This window comes from Charadrius vociferus, unplaced genomic scaffold (assembly GCF_000708025.1).
Source record: "Charadrius vociferus isolate BGI_N301 unplaced genomic scaffold, ASM70802v2 scaffold202, whole genome shotgun sequence".
Lineage (NCBI taxonomy): Eukaryota > Metazoa > Chordata > Aves > Charadriiformes > Charadriidae > Charadrius > Charadrius vociferus.
Genome location: NW_009647242.1, coordinates 2,282,409 through 2,300,147, shown reverse-complemented (window position 1 = coordinate 2,300,147; position 17,739 = coordinate 2,282,409). Strand labels below are relative to the sequence as shown.

The 17,739-nt window shown below is 42.9% G+C and overlaps 1 protein-coding gene across 1 annotated transcript in view; it reads right to left on the bottom strand.

Moving 5' to 3' along the window:
* The window catches only part of MTCL1 (microtubule crosslinking factor 1), a 97,265-nt gene that overhangs the window by 36,648 nt on the left and 42,878 nt on the right, over nt 1-17,739 (bottom strand). Inside the window, 4 exon segments of the mRNA XM_009879984.1 lie at nt 6,224-6,379; nt 7,334-8,659; nt 12,459-12,533; nt 14,630-14,689. Of these exon segments, the coding sequence (XP_009878286.1) occupies nt 6,224-6,379; nt 7,334-8,659; nt 12,459-12,533; nt 14,630-14,689 (1,617 nt within the window).

Here is a 17,739-nt window from a genome sequence, read left to right as displayed (position 1 = left end):
TATTCTGATCAGTCTTCTTTAGGAATATGGGAAATAAGAACCAATGTACCTAGTTAATTCAGGTGTAATTTAAAAAAAAAAAAGTGTTCCTTCTTTTTATGAATCAGGCAAAATCATGCAAAGTTGATCTGGTGAAAACAGATACAACATGGCAAAGCTCTTCTGTTTGCAATAATCACTGATCTTAATATACCTCTCCTTAAAATCATACAATTACCCATTAAGATAGTTAGAAATATTGTTGGTCTTGGGATTCCTGAAACTGGAAGCCGAATCAGAGCAGCAAAAGTTACCAGGAAGGTCAGGTTTGAATTTTTCACTCTCCACTTCACACTAGTGTTTTCCAATGAACAATGATTTGCTAAAGGTAATTTGTTCTACTTCAGACTAGTATTAATTGGAATCACATAGTTATGTATATACTGACAACACCTTATATCTGCAAAATTAGGGCAAGAAAATTCTTAACTCATGCATTATTTGATAAACGTGTAGCCCATGCAAAGTCAAGTTTCAGGAAACTTGGGTGCTGGAATTATGTGATAACCATTGGAATTAGTAACAAGAGATTAAGTACACCATAAAGGCAGATAGACTATTACATGCACACTAGACAGTGCCAATCTTTTTACAATTGCTTTGCCTCTTTATGGATGATAGATTTTTATAAGCAGTAAATGTGTTGCAAAGCAGTTAATGCATGAATGCAGAGTTGCACATCTTTTTCCTTCCAGTGCAACCTGAGGACTCTTCATAGTCTATAATTTCATGCAATGTCAGTTCTAGCAGAAGCATTGGGATTCATACTGCTCAAATCAAGGGAGATAAGGCTGCTTAAGCGCCTAATAGATTGCTGCTAAACATCTGGATCGTGAATGAAGAATATGTAGAAATGTATCATGTGATATTTGTATGTGCAGTTCAGGTATCTGATATTGCATTGATGGACGTTTATATGTTTATATGTGGAAATCAGACCCCTAGCATATAAATGGTGGGGTGTGGTCTGTGGCACAACTGTGGTTTTGTTTTGTTTTGGAAAACAACACTGCTACAAAATGGACACAAAAGTTGATAAACTGTTAGCTTCCATTCTTTGTTTCCTTTGTTCTCATTAACAAACACACTACACGAGGAACGGATAACACCCCGAGTGTGACGGCCACCACACAACAGACCGACACCACAGAAACAGACACAAACTCACTACAACAAGACATACAAACACACTATGACGGGAACTACAAGCTAGTGCTACTCCATCACACTACCACAGAACCAGCTACACTTCATCCGCAGCTTGACACTGACTGACAGTTTCCTACAAATCCCAAATATTGCATTTCCAGACCCACTTCCACCTCTGTCCTCTTGGACAGGCAGCGCCAAATCCTTCTGCTGAGTCCTTTTCTCTCACCTGTTATCCCTCCAGAACAAGCTAATCCACGCCGATGTCTTTACCTCAAGAGGAGATGCAGAGAAAAGTCATCCACACTTTGGGGGCTTCGCCACCGCTCCCTCATTGCACTGACCCCTTTCTGCCCCTCTCAGTGTGTTGAAGGCTTACTTTGAAGGTTACTTTCCAGCTCACACAATCCTGCATTTCTGCCATGACTTGTTTTCACATGATTGCCATGCACCATGAGGGTGCACGGTACTGGGTTTTACTTGTCTGTTTTCTGCATTTTACCATAGCTAATTGCAACCTCAATTTGCCCGCAAACTTAATCGGTTTATATGCAACAACCGTGAACATCAAATTTCATGGAGTCTTTCTTTTTAGTCTTCTTTTCTTTCAGGAGGGATGGAATAAAATAAGGCCCGAGGAGACAGGGTAGGAAGATGCTCTTCAGAATTTGCATGCAATTCCAAGGAAGCCAAAATATGAACATTTTACGCTGCTCATCGAATGCTATGTTATAATGTTTTGACCTTTGGACCTTACATTTGACCACACAGTCTAATAACTGCTCCTTTTTCACACGTGACGGCTGACCATTGCATGCATACAATCAACCAGACCAGAGAGGAACCTCTGGTGCCTTTTGTATTACTTTTAACATGCAATACACATCTAACTGAATTCTCAGAGGCTGCTTCTGAAGTTGTTCTCTTCTCTTCTCCCCCTTAAAAATAAATGATGTATATTCCATTTGCTAGGGTACAATAGGCAGTTGTATGGTTATTTGTCTGTGCTTATACGGAGAGTCTCTGATTTTGGGAAAACACAGAAAACTGCTCCAAGCCTTTAAAAATCCATCTCATTGTATAGATAGTATACAAAGTCTCACCGAGTTCAGTTAGGACTGGGATATCAAGATTTACATCATAAAGGGTCTTTTAAGCCATTATATTGCCAACCTTTATAGAATCTTGCATAGCAAGAAAGACTACAATTCATCAAAGTAAATTATTCTTGCTGCCCCTAATCTTGGTGGGAAGGAATACTGTCAGCACCAGTCTGTCTTTCTTCTTCCCACAACTTCGCATTGGAGGAATAGTGGACATTAAGCGATATAACTTCCTATGCAGTCCACAATTGCTGAGGTTTTTTTTTTCAGAAGAAAGAAAAGTCACAATGTATAAAACATTCACTGTTTCCTTTCTGGGAAAACAAAATCTTAAGTCAAGGCAAGAGAAAAAGATGTGTAAATTTTCAGCACATGGATGGGAGCTGCTGGAAAAGCCATCCAGCTGGAAAGCTCTCACGTGGGATTACGAAAATTGCACAAAAGGAGCACAGACACACCATAACCAGCTAAAAATAGAACATTCAAAATATAGACCGAAATTCTCCTCTTATGTCCAAAAGGGATCCATACAGCAGATTTGATTCAAAGCAGGTGATAAAGTGACTTACCTAACTTGCACATCACTGTATTTGGTTGGTCCACACTTAACCCAGGCATTACTTTACAGTAATAGAGATGTTTTATATTTCTTACGGGCATCATAAGTAAGAAAAATGGTTAAACAGATTAAGAATGGGCCAGAAGAAATTATTCCTCACTGTGAGCTCTCCCTACTTATTACTAGACCTTGTGAAAACTTGGGTTTTAAGACACACTCTCACCTTCTCTAGCCTATCTGCTTTTATATTAATTCTCTGGTGACAACTTGTTCCTTTCAAGTTAGTTCATCTCAGTGATTTTTCTATAACCCACGAGTGTCAGAGATTTTGTGGCATTTTTCTACACAGAAACAAATGTGTAAGTTTTTAAAAGCCATGTAGGAAAATAAACACAGTAACCAAATCTGAAGTGCAAAGATGAGTGCTTTTGTCTTTGGTGATATATATTTCCTCAAGGGCAGAGTTGATACCCTTTGAAGGAACAATCAGAGCTACAAGGCACAGCTCCATTGGTATCAAATACTGCAACAAACTATATTTGGTCATTTGAAAGAGTGAATTTTTTCTTCTCTAGAATATCTTCTTGTTTCTGATTAAACAGAAGGAGACTGCTTAAGAAAGCTACCTTTGGTTTATGGATATTCCATAGGTAAAAAGGGTAAAATTCACCAGATGAAAAATTATTTACCATTTTTCCCACTGGTTTCCATTTGTTGCCATAGTAATCCTTTGATTTGTACCAGGCGTTTGCGCCATGAAGCATTATGTTACCTTTTTTAGTTCCTCTGTGTCTTTTACTCAGGGCAATTCTCACTTGTTCACTCACTTTTTCTTTGGATGGTAAAGAATGATTTCCCCCTCCCACCATAACCAAGCTCTGCTAGAATCATGAATAATGGATCGAACATCCACCTCAATGGGCTCCAACCTCCTGCAACAGCAGCTGAATGGTTTGTTTCAGCAAGAAAACAAAGCCCTGCTCTTAAGGCAATTTCAAGATATAATTTCCCTTGGACTGTGACTCTAACCCACCTCTTTAACATGCAAATACATTCTAATAATACCGTTGCACTAACAACTGCAGTGCAAAGCCCAAACAAAGGCAGATGTTTACAGTTAGGCTACGGGGTAGTTTCAAGCACAAGTCAGTCTGCATTTATTGTATTTAATCAAACAATTAGGCTCCCACGATGCTCATTTTTAAAGACAGGCAAAATGGCTAAATGAAAGCTGCTCAGCATTGCTTGGGAAAATTTTTGTTTAAAATTCAGCTTGGAAACAATGAATTTAAAAAGGTGGGTTTTCTGGCTTAAAAAGAAAACATTTGCCTCCCTGAAATGCAATGTGTTCTTCTTATGCTGAAGTCCATACACAGTAGGAAGATCATCAATCAGTGTTATCCACTGGCCAGTGTGTGTATTTTCACTTCATAAGTTAAAGCAGATAATGGCTTATGTGTAGCCATTAAAAAGTTTGAGTCTCCATGTGAAATTTCTGTTGTATTAGAAAACCTTTTTGGTGTTTGAATATTTTCTTTTTCTGTTTATTCATCTGGCACACACCCACACACAAAGTTAGTTTTTTGAGTGCAGTGTATGAAATTAAAAAAGACTGAAAATGATACCATACAAAATTATTTGGGGGAATCTTCTGCTTCACTTGAGTTTGACTATTACAAATTAAAAGATTTCAATTGGCTTGTCCACCCACTGAAAAGTTTCAGTGTAAAGCAGTGTAATACTTTGTTGCTTCAGTAAACTTGACTGAAACAAACACCTTAGTCTTTAACATTTTCTCAGGTTGGGCCATTTGAGCCCCAGCCTCAGCTGGATATTCTCTACCTTTGATTATAATTACTGGCTTGTTCCTTGTTAAGTGTTGGTGTGAAAACTATCCATCCTCTGTTTAAACACAGTTTGCTGTACACAGTTTACACACTATCCTATCCTGGGGGAGTTAAAAAAGGTGTTGTGCCTAAATTACCCAAATCCCTAATCTTAAGAGGGCTCACGAATCCAGAAGTCAATACAATACAGGAATTAATAAAGATCACAGAGTTTAAACAGAAATATTGTAAAGTTTTGCTGCGGTCATTTTCTGACCTAATCTACCATAAGTATTGACCAATACAATTGCAAATTGCTCAATGGCAAGCTTTCTCTACCTCATCATCTGCTCACAGCTGAGGAAGAAAGACTTTACCTTTCAGTGAGAGACTTACGGTGTCCTGGGTTTATTAGATATCCTTCCTGACGTTTATTATCACTGGGAAAAGTGAAAAGTTGGAAGAGGAGCTGCCGAACAAATTCATTATTCTAATACCGCCAAAACTCTGCACTGTCAGGATAGTTTAAAACAGACAAAACAAAACCAGCAAAGAATTACCTGTGTTAAGATGAAGGGCCACTCTCCCTTTGATACTCAATACAGCATGGCTACCAGCCGCCCTGAAGCCTTCTCTTCCTGCCCCTGCTTTCTCGTGCTTGTTATGGCTTCCTCACAAACCCACCTGTCCCAGACAGCATTCTCCATTTCCCAGACTCAGCCAGGGGTTTCAGATATAATAAGGCTTCTGCATGTGTCTTTAGAAGCATATTAAAACCCATCCCTCACTAGAAGCTACTCTAACCACCACAGTTTCAAGGGGAATTTGGCTTCCCAGTGGCCAGCAGAAAAGTTTTTCAATGCTCCAAGCTTGCCTTTTTGGAGACATTTTAGAAATTGTTTTCTTCAGGACCAGTTGTAGAGTTTGGACAACCTATGTTCATGCGAAAGCAGCTAAGGAAATGTTTATTGAGGCTGATATGGCCTCTGCATGGATGAAGATTCAAATAAAAACTGATTGATGTTTTTGACAAATGGAAAAGTACTCAACAACCCAAACAATGGAGAATTCTGCTCTAAATAAGTTTTTTTTTTGGAGGCTGCAGGGTGCTGTGTTCCCTGTTGAGAATTACTACACACACCAGCATCAAACCCTCTCCTGTGCAGACTACTGCCAGGCAAAACGCAAAGTGGTTTCTATCTGTAGAATTTCCAGATTTAAAACACCCAACAAGGTGAACCTGGAAGCATGATCTCACACCAGGGGTTACAACCTCTTCCAGAGATCTTTCATTACTATACTCAATTGTAGTGGGTCCCTGAGCCATATTTTCCCACTTAGCAAAGCTACTGAAAGTAGGGCAATGAGTCCAAAGTCAAGACCAATTTGCTTCCCTGAAACTGCAAGGGGGAAAAGAGGTCAACCTCAAATTTCACAACAGGGGTGCTGTGTTTGGTCCAATTTACTCCCCCAACCCCTGGCTTCTGTTACTCATCTCCTGGCTAAGGCTGCAGGAGGCAGTGACTAAGACGGGCTGCTTTGCTGACCTCTAGACTGAAACAGCCCTTGTCTCCTGGCCTGTAGAGTTTAATGTCTCCATCAGCTCTGCGGTGTGGGTCGGTGGTGGCTCGCTGGTGGTGAATCTCTCGCTCCTCTCCACGATCTTGTTTGAGCTGCCACTCCATCTGATCCCTCAGTTTGGACTGTTAGGTGCATGGGCGGTTTATAACGAAAAAACAAAAGGACAGGAGGGAATAAAGAAAACAAAAATGGGTAAGGTAGACGACTGAAAAACTACAAGACAAAGAAAAGCGTGAACAGAAAAACCAACTTAAATACAGTGGCATAAGAAAGTGAAGAGAACAAAACCAAAATGAGGATGAGCAAAATGATGGGCTGAAACATCTGAAAAGCAAAAAAGAGAAAGAGAGGAAAAAAGAACGCAAACACTGGTTATGAGGCGCATGCAATGAGGATGCATGAGTCAAACCAACAGCAAGCATACAAGTCATGAAGGATACGGGACACAAGGCTCTTCCTTCCTTACTTGTGCTGTGCAGAAAAGCCATATCCAGTGTGGCAGTTGTGGCAGTTTAGACATGCGCCCATGGGCAACGCTTTAGGCAAGGCAGTCCTTCGCTGGCTACAGAGCTTCTCACTCGCTGCTCGGTTAGGGGAGTGAGCTGTAAGCAGGCTTTTCAAAACACATCACTTAGAAAACTGCATTTGGTTGGGTTCTTTTGGCAAGGCTTTTGAGAACACGCCTGTCCCTTTTACGAGAGAGCATAATAAAGACCTCCTCACATTTCTTAGCAAGGCTGCTAATTTACATTCATCAGAATTATATTTTTTTTTTTAATTAATCTCCTCTTTCCTGGGAAACACTGCTGTTACAGACAAAAAGAAGACAGATCTCTATAGCACCAGTGGATTAGCCTTTTTGCCATGAGGAACCGCCTCTGAATCAAAGGAGTTGTGCAAACAAACAAAAGAAAAAAACAAACCTATAAAGTGTTTGTTTAACATTACACACTTTAATACATCACAGGTCTGAAATCATAACAAAGCAGCTGTGAGGAAAATTAGCTCTAGGGTAGCGATGGCAGCAAGAAAAAGAAACTATAAACAGAAAGAAGGCAAACAAGGGGCTGGCCTACCTGGAAGTCGGTGATTAACTCCTTCCCCAAGTTACCAATGGGAGAGTCTCGAGACATGGACGTCATTGTGGACAGAAAACTGGAAGACTCTGTGAGATGCGGAAGAGGGGAGAGGTCCTCCATCTGCTCTTTAAGGCCTTCCCCAATGTGATCAACCTTCTCTAGGAAGGTCTGCAGCTCCTTCCGGAAAGCTTTCATCCTGGAGTTGATGGTGTCCAGAAGCTCCGGTTGGTGCTTATCTTCTCCCCTTTCCTCACCACCTTTGAAATCCTGCTCAGTGGATGGGCTGCTGGTTACATGCACCTTCGCATCATAAATCAAGCTGTCCGTATCAGTGATAAGGCGGTCCACGGTCCTTTCAAGCCGCTCAGCCTCGCGTTTGATGTTAATTAAAGACTCGGTGTCCTCTTTCACCCTCATGAGCTCAGTGGAGCACAGGTCACTGACTTCGGATGGCTTCCCGCTCCCAAAACCCGACGTCTTCTCGTAAACTTCTTCAGAGTCACTCTCGCCCCCAATGGGACCTTCTCTCTTTGGCTGGGGTGGGCGACCCTCTTCACTGTCACTCTCCTTCTTCCCGGCATCGCTGTCAGCATCACTGTCCCTGGGGCTGGAAGTGCGCAGGCCCAGGTGAGAGGCAAGGTCGTAACGCTGTACATTGGACATCAGGACCCTGTTCTCATACTGGAGCTTCATCACTTTCCCACTCAGCTCGTTGATTTGACACCTGGCCGACTTCAGTTCCTCCTGCAAGGCGCCACCGCACTTGGATGCTGCGTCATCCAACCAGCTTGGCTCCTGTCCTGGCTCAAACTTGAATTTATTCAGCTCGTTTGTTAACTGCTTGTTGTGATCCTCGATTTCGGAGATTGACCGCCTCAGCAGTTCTGCTTCCTCTTCCACAAACTGCAGGTGCCGGCGCAGCTCCGTGGCTGACTCCACAGAGTCGCCATAGGGCGAGGTAGGAATGCTTGAAATGTGGTCCCTGCTGAGACACTCTTTTTCATACTGGCACCTCATATCCTCCATCTCAGCTTTAATCCCCCTGTTTTCCACCTCCAGTTCCACTATTTTTCTGCCCAGTATGTTCGCTTCCTCCTCCACCAGCTTCAAACGAAGCTTCAGCTCAGCCTCCCTGGTGCTGGGTGGGCCCCCTGCCTCCCCCGTAGGAAGGGGACTGTCCACGTCTCCATAGATGGACTTATACTTCTGAAGCTCCTGCTCCAATTCATCCTTCTCCCTCCCTAGTTTGGCCATCTTCTTACGCATCAGTGCTGCCTCCTCTTTGGCAAACTGGAGCTGGCACTTCAAATCAGCGCTGTCCTCCTGCCAAGAATAATCACACACCCCCCCAAGATTATATTAGAAGCACAATCAGTTGCTCACCTTCCAAAATCTTCACCTCCCCGCCATCTAAGCTGTATCTGTTAGGTATGCAAACAACACACAGACAGAGCTGCACAAACCACACAGTTGACACATTTCACGGCTTGGTCCTGGTTAAATTGGCAAAGCAGCTTGACGAGAGTTAAAGAGGGGGGAAAAAAAAATCAGTGTGCCAGTGCAAGTGTTCAGTGATGCAAGAGTGCCAGCACAATGTTTAGTTTTTCTCAAATACTGAGCAAATTTTGTGGAAAATAAGAATGACTCAAATGAAAAGGTGCTGTGATTTGTTGGCACCTTCTGTTCCATTTATGGTTAATGATACATTTGCTCCCTTCTAGCATCATGAAACAAAGACAACTCAGATGAATTTGCTCATCGTAATCCCAAATCTGAGGCTTCCTCAGCTAGAAAGCACTAAGATGTGTGCTAAGATGCATGGTTGCCCTGCAAAGTGAAGATTTTAATTACTGGATCTCACAATACTGTGAACTAGCCTGAGTGCCTAACTCGCTTTCCAAATAGAAAGCACTACTGTTGTCTCTGCTGCTGTTATTATTAGGACGGACCAGATTGTGATCACTGTTTCTGGGATGGACAACGGTTCACAAGCGAGACTGGTGAAAACTTGTGAAAAAGGAAAGAAAAATTCATTAAACCGCAGTTACATCCAAATCCATCCCATGTGAAAACCTGTGTTTTTCAGGAAGCAGCAGGGTATTAAATGAGAGTTTGATTTTTGTGGTGTGTGTTGGGCATTTTAAAGCACTGCATTTCAACTCGAATGAAAACTTCAGTGAGTATTGTGCTGAAATAAGGGACAAGGTTAAGTAAATTCTAAGCCGATGAACAATTTCTTTGCATGAATCACTTTCAAGAATTGTCATGGAGATACAGGCACTTGGCCTCTAAGAGACACATTTATCAGCATTAGCAGTATAATGGAAGGCAGGCTTTGAAAGATGATCTCTTGAGACAGCAGATTTCATCATTGTTGGTAGGCCATGTGGACATATGTGCAATTATCTATGGAAACTTCATTTCAGTCTCCGGAGCACTGTTATCTTTCACAAGCACCATTTTGTTATAATTCCTAACAAAGGCAACCAAATCCAGAAGAAAACATGACTGACTTTAATTGTTCACCCAGATTAGGTTATTAAAAAAAAAAAAAAAAAAAAGGATTTACAAAACTAATTATGGCTCAGCAATCTGAGGAAATGATTTAATTTCTAAAGCACACATCCTTGCACATTGGTAATGGTGTCTTTTATGTTACCTGGATTAATTTTGCCCCATTCTACTTAGATATATACTAATTGTGTCTTAATTTCAGCTATTAATACCTAAACAGACACAAAAGTAATTGTTTGTATGCTTCTGAACTCTGTCAGTTTTCTTACTGACTCTGCTTGGCGCAGGTTGGAACTTTAAAATACTGAATAGTAAAAGAGTTATCATAAATGTTCATAACATGATAGAGGTAAACAATAGCCAAAATTTCTGTTAATATGTGGTTTGCAGTGATAACCAGGAGCCAAACACAACTGCAATCAGTTGATCAGTTGACTGACCAAAACTCTGGTCATTGTGTTTCTGGCACCAGGAACATGAGTTTTCTATGAATACAACCAAGGTGCACATAATTGATTAGAAGCAGAGCCTCTAGAAGATCGGCTTGCTTTCCTCTCTATCATCTCCTCACGTACACACACCTCTTTTTCACGCGTGTATTAGCAAATTGCTTTTCTCTTCATAACTCAAAACTGCAAATTAAGTATCCGATTTAAACCTCGCAAAACTCCATCCAGCCTCCACTGGAGTCACTCTGAATTTGGGTTGCTCTGGCTGGATATGGCTGTATGATTAAAGCATCATGTTTGGTCAGGGCTGCACAGTACATTACCTCTGTTTTTCCTCTCATCGAGAATCAGTTTATCCCTGCAGCTGTAGGCTTTGCTTTTACGGAAAGACAAAGATCACAGGGACGGTTACATCCAGAGCAGTGCTGCACGTCTGAGCTCACAGGTGGGGTAATTACCCCCCTTTATTTATTTATCTGTTAATAGCTTGGAAATAATCACATCTGACATTTGCCTTAGTCTGTCTTTGCAATGCAGCATTCTTCCCCGTGCTTCTTGTCTGCCTTCGGCCGCAAGAGCCCAGCCGCCAGCGGCACTAACTGGCACCTCGCAGCTCCCTGGCCGATGGAGGTGGGGAAGGACCGGGCTGCCCAAACTCCTCTGCCCTGGCCGGGAGCACCAGGGGCCAGCTCCTCCCCGGGGGTCGGAGGGGGCTCCAGCCTGACCCCTACTGCGTGCCGAGCAATACAAATAACAGTCACTGAGTCGCACTTGGAACAACGCGCTCAGCGTTTTGAAGAGGGAAGGGCTTCGATGGGTTTGGGGGTCAGGGCCCCAGTGTTTTTGCTCAGCATCACTGCACGACTCGATGCGTCTGCGGAGTTAGCACGTTAGCACAAACAGCGGGACAAAACCCCCATTAAATTCTTACAACGGCATTACTTTATTGCTAGGTTTTTATCTAGGAAAAAAAAAGGATCACATTTGTAAGTTCTGGTTTTTGCAAGAGCTGAAACAAACGTGTTTTTTTTTTGTTAAACAAACACAAGCCTCATACAAAACAACAGAGCTGATGGATGTTAATCTCGCCTACTAAATATGGATCCCATCTGGAAAGGTGAGAAAGCTCTAGATGTTCCCTGCTTCTATGCCAGGGAACATGACTACTGAAAATCCCATTCCGCGGACAGCTTTTTTCCAAAGAAAAAGAATGGTCAGGAGAGATTTCTCAGCCAGATCTAAGCATGCCAGAAGGGTAGGACTCCAACCTTCATGCACCTGTCCCCCTGAAACTTTGTGTACAGAAATATCAATGATTTCTTGATCAGTTGAAATCAAGTAAAAACAGCAAAAGGGCGAGACACCCACACAGGTAAGTAGAGTTTTGACATAGAAGGCAAACTAAGGAGAGGCCATATTACTGAAATTAAGACTAGTTCAATATTAGTTAAATCACGAATGAAAAGAAAAAGGGTTGGGGGGGAAGGACAATACAGTCTTTCCACTGTTTTGGAGGAACAAGAGGCTTGAATCCCGGGGGGTGAATGCTGGGCTATGGCACAGCCTGGCTGTACTTCACATCCACTATTTGGAGGCTTTCCTAAAAGGTGTACATAGGGCAGACTGTATAGAAAGAAAAGAAGGAACGACAATGCGAAAATGTTCTCAGTCTTGGTGCTAGTCACGGATTTTAAGAGATCATTAAGGATAAATGGGAATTAATGATTACTGATAGTGATTGTTTGCATGCAATAGCATCACAGCTCTGCATGACACTTTAGAGGGATGTTAATGGAAAAAAAAAGCAGAAAGAAAAAAAACAGATCCCTCTCTACAGAGTCTGCAGTCTAATTTAGACAAATGTAGAATGTGGAGATAAAGAAATTAAACTTAAAGGAAAGAAATGAACTTAAATTCATTATGTAATGTAAATGATGTGAGGAGAATGAAGAGCTGATCAAAAATTCCCAAATACGATATTTCTTTTCCGGCAAGAAGACACAAAGATAGGTAGAAACCAATGTCATCTCCTCTACCACCACCACCAGCTCCGGGGAACAGCCAGGCAGAAGATGGGTAAGCGGTTTCAGGGTTGCAAGTCTGACGACAGGGCAGTACGACCAGCACCCAAGCATCTGGCTGAGTGCCAGCACTCCTACCTTGCGCTGGAGAACCACTTTTCTTTGTGTTTTTCCTGGTGCCTGGTATTTTCCAAGAAGCTCCGTTTTGCAATTCTGCTGAATAAAAACTTTTTTTCTTCAATACTGCTAGAGGCGGGTAAGCGTTCCTATGAATTCTGCTTTTACATGACTTCAGGACAATTGGTTTCACAGGTATTATTTACCCCATGTGCCCTGAGGTGGGTGCGATGTTCCAGCTAATTTTCACGATGAGCTTCCAGTAAGTAAAAAAACAGTCTTGCCATATGCTATACATATCTGTAGGCATGCAGATGCACAGAATAGAATCTAAGTTTGTGGTTGCTTTTCACAAAACACGTAATGGTTATTTGAACTTATTTTAGGTATTTAGGGCGGCTGTCCCTGAAGACCAGTGTTTTGAAGCTCCCGGGCTGTGTCTGTTCCAAGCCCTTTGGGCCATGGCCCAGGACCCGGTGGTTGTTTGACCAGGTTGGGCACTTGCTGTGGTGCGCTCTGGTCTCAACCAGCACATACCTCTGAAGGGATACTTGGATTTGGAAGCAGCTCTGGGCAACACCCATGAGTTGGGAGATAGCTAGGACAGGCACCTATAGGCTGGGCCATGCCAATATGTAAGATTGTTTCTCAGTCTTTCCTACCCTAAAGAATTTCTGAAGAAAACTAAACGGCCACCAGTGCTATCGCAATGGTTTTCAATTTCAAGCCCAAATCCATTGCTTGCACGAGTTACAATGTGTGTGTACAGCTTAAAGGTTTTTTTTTTCCCTGGTGGTTTTCAGGATCGCTTCCCCATGTTATGAGTGGAGCAGAGCTGACCTGGGGTTACTCGGATAATTTTGTGATGTCCTTTTTAAGGCTTTCCAAAGCATACTACAGCTGCTGTTAATGCCTGGGTTTGGGTGGAGAAACCAAGCACAAGGAATCCATTCCCTCTTCACCTCTCTGTATTTCCAGGAACGGGGAAAGGAAGGACAGTGCCGCCCACAAACCCCGGTGGACACAACTGTGCCTTCACATAGCTTCATCTGTGATTTGCATGTGTGCGGGCATACGGATTTCATCCATGTATGTTACAGACTTGCAGAAAAAGAAACTCTCTGACCTGACTGATGACTCAAATAATTCTCCGCAGCAGGCACTGCAGGCAGGAAGCCCAGTGCCCCAATTTAAGGTCTGATTAAGCCGTGCTTGTACCAGCTCGGCGGGGACGCTCCGTCTGCTGTGTCTCGGGAAAGCAGGCTGCAGCCCCCAGCCACCACGAGCCCCCAGTCTGCCCACTCTACCCACTCAACTGGCCGCCCTACCCACTCAAGTGCAACGTGTTGCAATGATTTATTATGGTTATTATTATAAAACAATGGATTTTAAGACTCCATCGACTCAGAGCAAACCCGTAGGGTCTCAGCTGCATACGCTGAGCCTGCCGAGAGGGCAGCAGGGGAGGTGCAACCTTTCTCTAATGAAGGCATGATGTCGCTCTTGGCTCCTTTTTGCAGCAAGGTGAAACACTATCCCCATCTCTCTGGCTATAAACGGTAACCACACGGGTGCTGGGAAAAGCTTTAACTCCTACAGTCAGCACAAAAAGCAGAGGAAACCGGGCAGACCGCTTCGCCAAGAAGGATCAGCGTACGGGATTTCAATAAAACCGGTGTCCAAAGGGAGACTGTGTGGGCAGCTCAGGCTCTGAGCTGCATCTCAGCCTGGGGGAGCACAAGTTCACGTGCTGCACCACCCCCTTAACACCAGAAAGCGCTCAAACCGGGGGCTGCGACACCAGAGCTCGCGACGTGTCGTTGCAGTGTGTCAACCGCATTCCCTGCCAAGATGCTCATTAGCACAAAATCTTTGGCACCGCATATAAATTTAGTTAGTCCCTAAGCTGCGATCCAATTACTTTGGGAGGCAAGGTGATTTTTCACTTCTTGTAAAAAAACCTGCAGCCTGAATCTACAGATACAAGCACCACGGGCCCAAGAAGCTGCATGGTTTAGAGATCACACTTGTGTCCTAAATTGCTTCTACATTATCTCTGGGAGGTCTCAGTAGATTAAGGCCTAATTGCACTCTAGTTAATGTGCCTGATGGCCCTGTCAACACTCGTAAAAAGAAATTTGGAGTTTTATCACATGCTTTTGCTCAAAATTGCATGTTCTTGAAAGCCGTACCTGGGTAAATGCCTTTTTTTCTTTGTGCATTTCTCTGCTGCCTCTTCTCTTCAGGGAACTCTGCAATAGAAGAAATGCTGAGTTATTGATAAGCTAAACAGAAAGCCTACAAGTTTGGCAGGGCTCACTGCCATAAAACTAATTGAGGAAAAAGCAAGAAAATTTTCCTGAGTGGCTGGGGATTTAATTTTTTGTATTAATCACTAAAAAAACAAGACGATAAGGCCCTTGTCAGTGAATTTTTCAATGCACACAATTGTGCATTGGAAAAAAAAAAAGGGGGAATAAAATTAGCTAAAAGTTCACAGAGGAGAAAAATATATCTCTTTTATTCTCCTCTGGACCACCGCAATTTTTGGCAAATCTTTCTTTTTGCATCGGGCAATGATTTATGTTTGATTAATCCAGGGCAAAAGTCCAAGAGTGTTACTCACAGTGGATGTGAAACACATTGTGGAAACCTCAGAAGAAAGCAAACCCAAAAAAAGGGAAGGACATGCATATTTAAGCTATGTGGTGTAACACTATTGGTTAAGCCTTGCTAGCAAACGCACTGAGGAGCCCAGATAAAGACCAGGTAATTCCCCAGGTATTTCCGAATTTACTTTAAAAATTAGATTTGATTGGCTTTGCAAATCGTTATAAGCAGTTTTTGTAAAGACACGGAAATGATGTCACCACCACTGCTTGGCGACACCAGCACCCAAATGGAAAAGCACAGTTTTCCTGAGAAGCAGGAGATGGAGCACTGTCAGGATGTTACCTGTGCTTGCACTGACTTGTGTCGCAGGACCAATTTCAAACCGGTGTGAGCTGGGTCTCTTTAGAAAAGGCATAAATTTGACTTTTGTAGGTTGAAGTATCAGAGGGGAGTGATAAATACTGGTGAAAAAAAGCTGGAAGCTAGAAACTACAGAGTCATTTGAATTCAAAGCTGGTCATACTGTGTTGCCTGTGCCCAGAGCCTGAAGGCTGATACTCCCCAGCAACCACCCTGACGTTGTGGCCTCTTTTATTTACTACTTCTGTTTGTATTAGCTCTGCGGGGGACAATTTCCAGCTGAGGCGAAGCCCGGGCTGTCATGGGCTTGCCCACGGCGTGCCTTCCCTCTGGCCCCATGCGATGGAGCAGCGTGCCTGGACCAGCCCTTCCTCCCACGTCTGATGGGTTAAATCCCGGTCTCTGTGTCCCGCACCAACCCAGCACTGCGAACCATGGGCCCAGCGAAGAGGAAGGGAAAGGAGGGAGAGGCATCCTGTTAATTAGTTAAGTCCAGTCTCCTGCCTGGCCGTCAGCTGGCAGAAAATGCGACGTGAGCTCGGGGACAGGCGCACACACCCCACGTAAATCCTAACCGAAAGCTTTCCGTGGCTTTGTGGTTTCTGACTGTTAAGCTATGCAGCTACTGCAAATTATAATTATTGCACGCTAAGACAAATCTCTCCTTCTGCTCTTTGTTATACGCAGTTAAGTAGTTAAAACCCATTCATACACGGCACCATATGCCCAAGACATACTACAGTTTATTTTTGCTAATCTGCTCTCTACTTTAATCCAGTGATTTCCTATAACTAATGAAGCTGAGTAAGAGAAATGTTTTTTTCTGGATACTGAAACAGTTTAATGAAAAAAGACTTTAAATGCTAAAAACATCATATGAAAACCTGTTACACAAGCTTAGCTAGGATAAACAGTTACTTTTTTTCTTTTTTTTTTTTTAAATGTGATGTTATTCTGGAAACAGACATGTAACTGAAAGCAGTTGCCAGTCAACAGCATCATGCCCCAGTGTGCAAGATGGGTCGCTGTGGTTGAAGAGATATGGGGCAAAGCCCTGGTCCTCACACTTACTGCTTTTCCATGTGACTTCAAGCAAGAGTAGTTTGAGAAAGAGGTTGTCTGGTTACTGCATTTAATTTGTAAGCTCTTTAGAGTCAGGGATGGGACTACCAATTTCTGTAGAGGCCTCAATGCACAATTGTAGCAAACAGCTACTGGTCATGCTAGAAATGCAAAACCTTGTGTCAAATCCTAAAAACCTCTTGCTCTTACCTATAGGCAAAAGGTTACACTTAGACACATCCAACTTGAGAAGCCCATGCACACATGGGCTATGGTGTGCAAGAGAAAGTAATAAGGCCTTTGCTCTGTTGTACAGGATAATACTTGGAAAATAAGGGTAAGGAATTAAAATTTAGGTAGGAGACATGGATCACAGGCTGAGAAACAGGCAGGTAGTGATCTGGCTTTGGAAGCTGTAAGCTCCACTCCTCACTGAAAAAATGGATTTCACAGATCCAGATTAACAAGTTCGTAACATATTGCCCTAGATGGGGCCTTGCTTTAAGCATTTTCACACTGTCCTGTTTGGTTTGTGTCAGAACAACCTTCTGATCAGTGCTTGGCTGGGAGATTGCTTTGTATTTCCATAACGCTGAGACTCAACCTTAGGCTGAGTCTGTCCTCGGTACAAGAAAAAGAATGGGATATTTACCTTGAGGGGCTACCAGTGGATTACAGGGAGAAGCCTCCCTCCCATGTGTCAGTGGAGGACTAGAAACACAGGCATAGCAACAAGGGACTGCCTGACCAAAACCCCCTAAGCCCTATAGAAGAGCAAGGAAAGATCTCCATTTCACCACTGTGGGACCAGGCTGCACGTGTGTATGAAACACCAGCCGATCTAGCTGATATTTCAGTTGGACTAAGGGCAGAGGGCGCTGTCGCAAGAAGTAGGTGGAACGCGCTACAAGCATAAATGATTTAAAATGTAAAATGGTGCAATAAAGGAGCATTTCTCTTTGATGTACAGGAGATCAGCATCAGAAGCTGATACGAATAATGCTAGAAGGAACATTTCTATACTACTTTTTATACTCAAGAGACCAGCCAGGCTTGGCTGTCTACCAAAAAGTCTTTCAGTGATGGTTAAACAAGATTTTATTAGTCCTTTCGTTAACACAGTCTTTTCGGAAAGAGGTTACTTGCCGGACATTTTCTACTTTCACAGTTTCACTGCAGTTTGATTGTCACCACACCTCTCGGCTACCAAGGAGAGCTAATATACGGGGGTAATAAATTATCCAGTTTTAGAACTTAAACTTCCCAA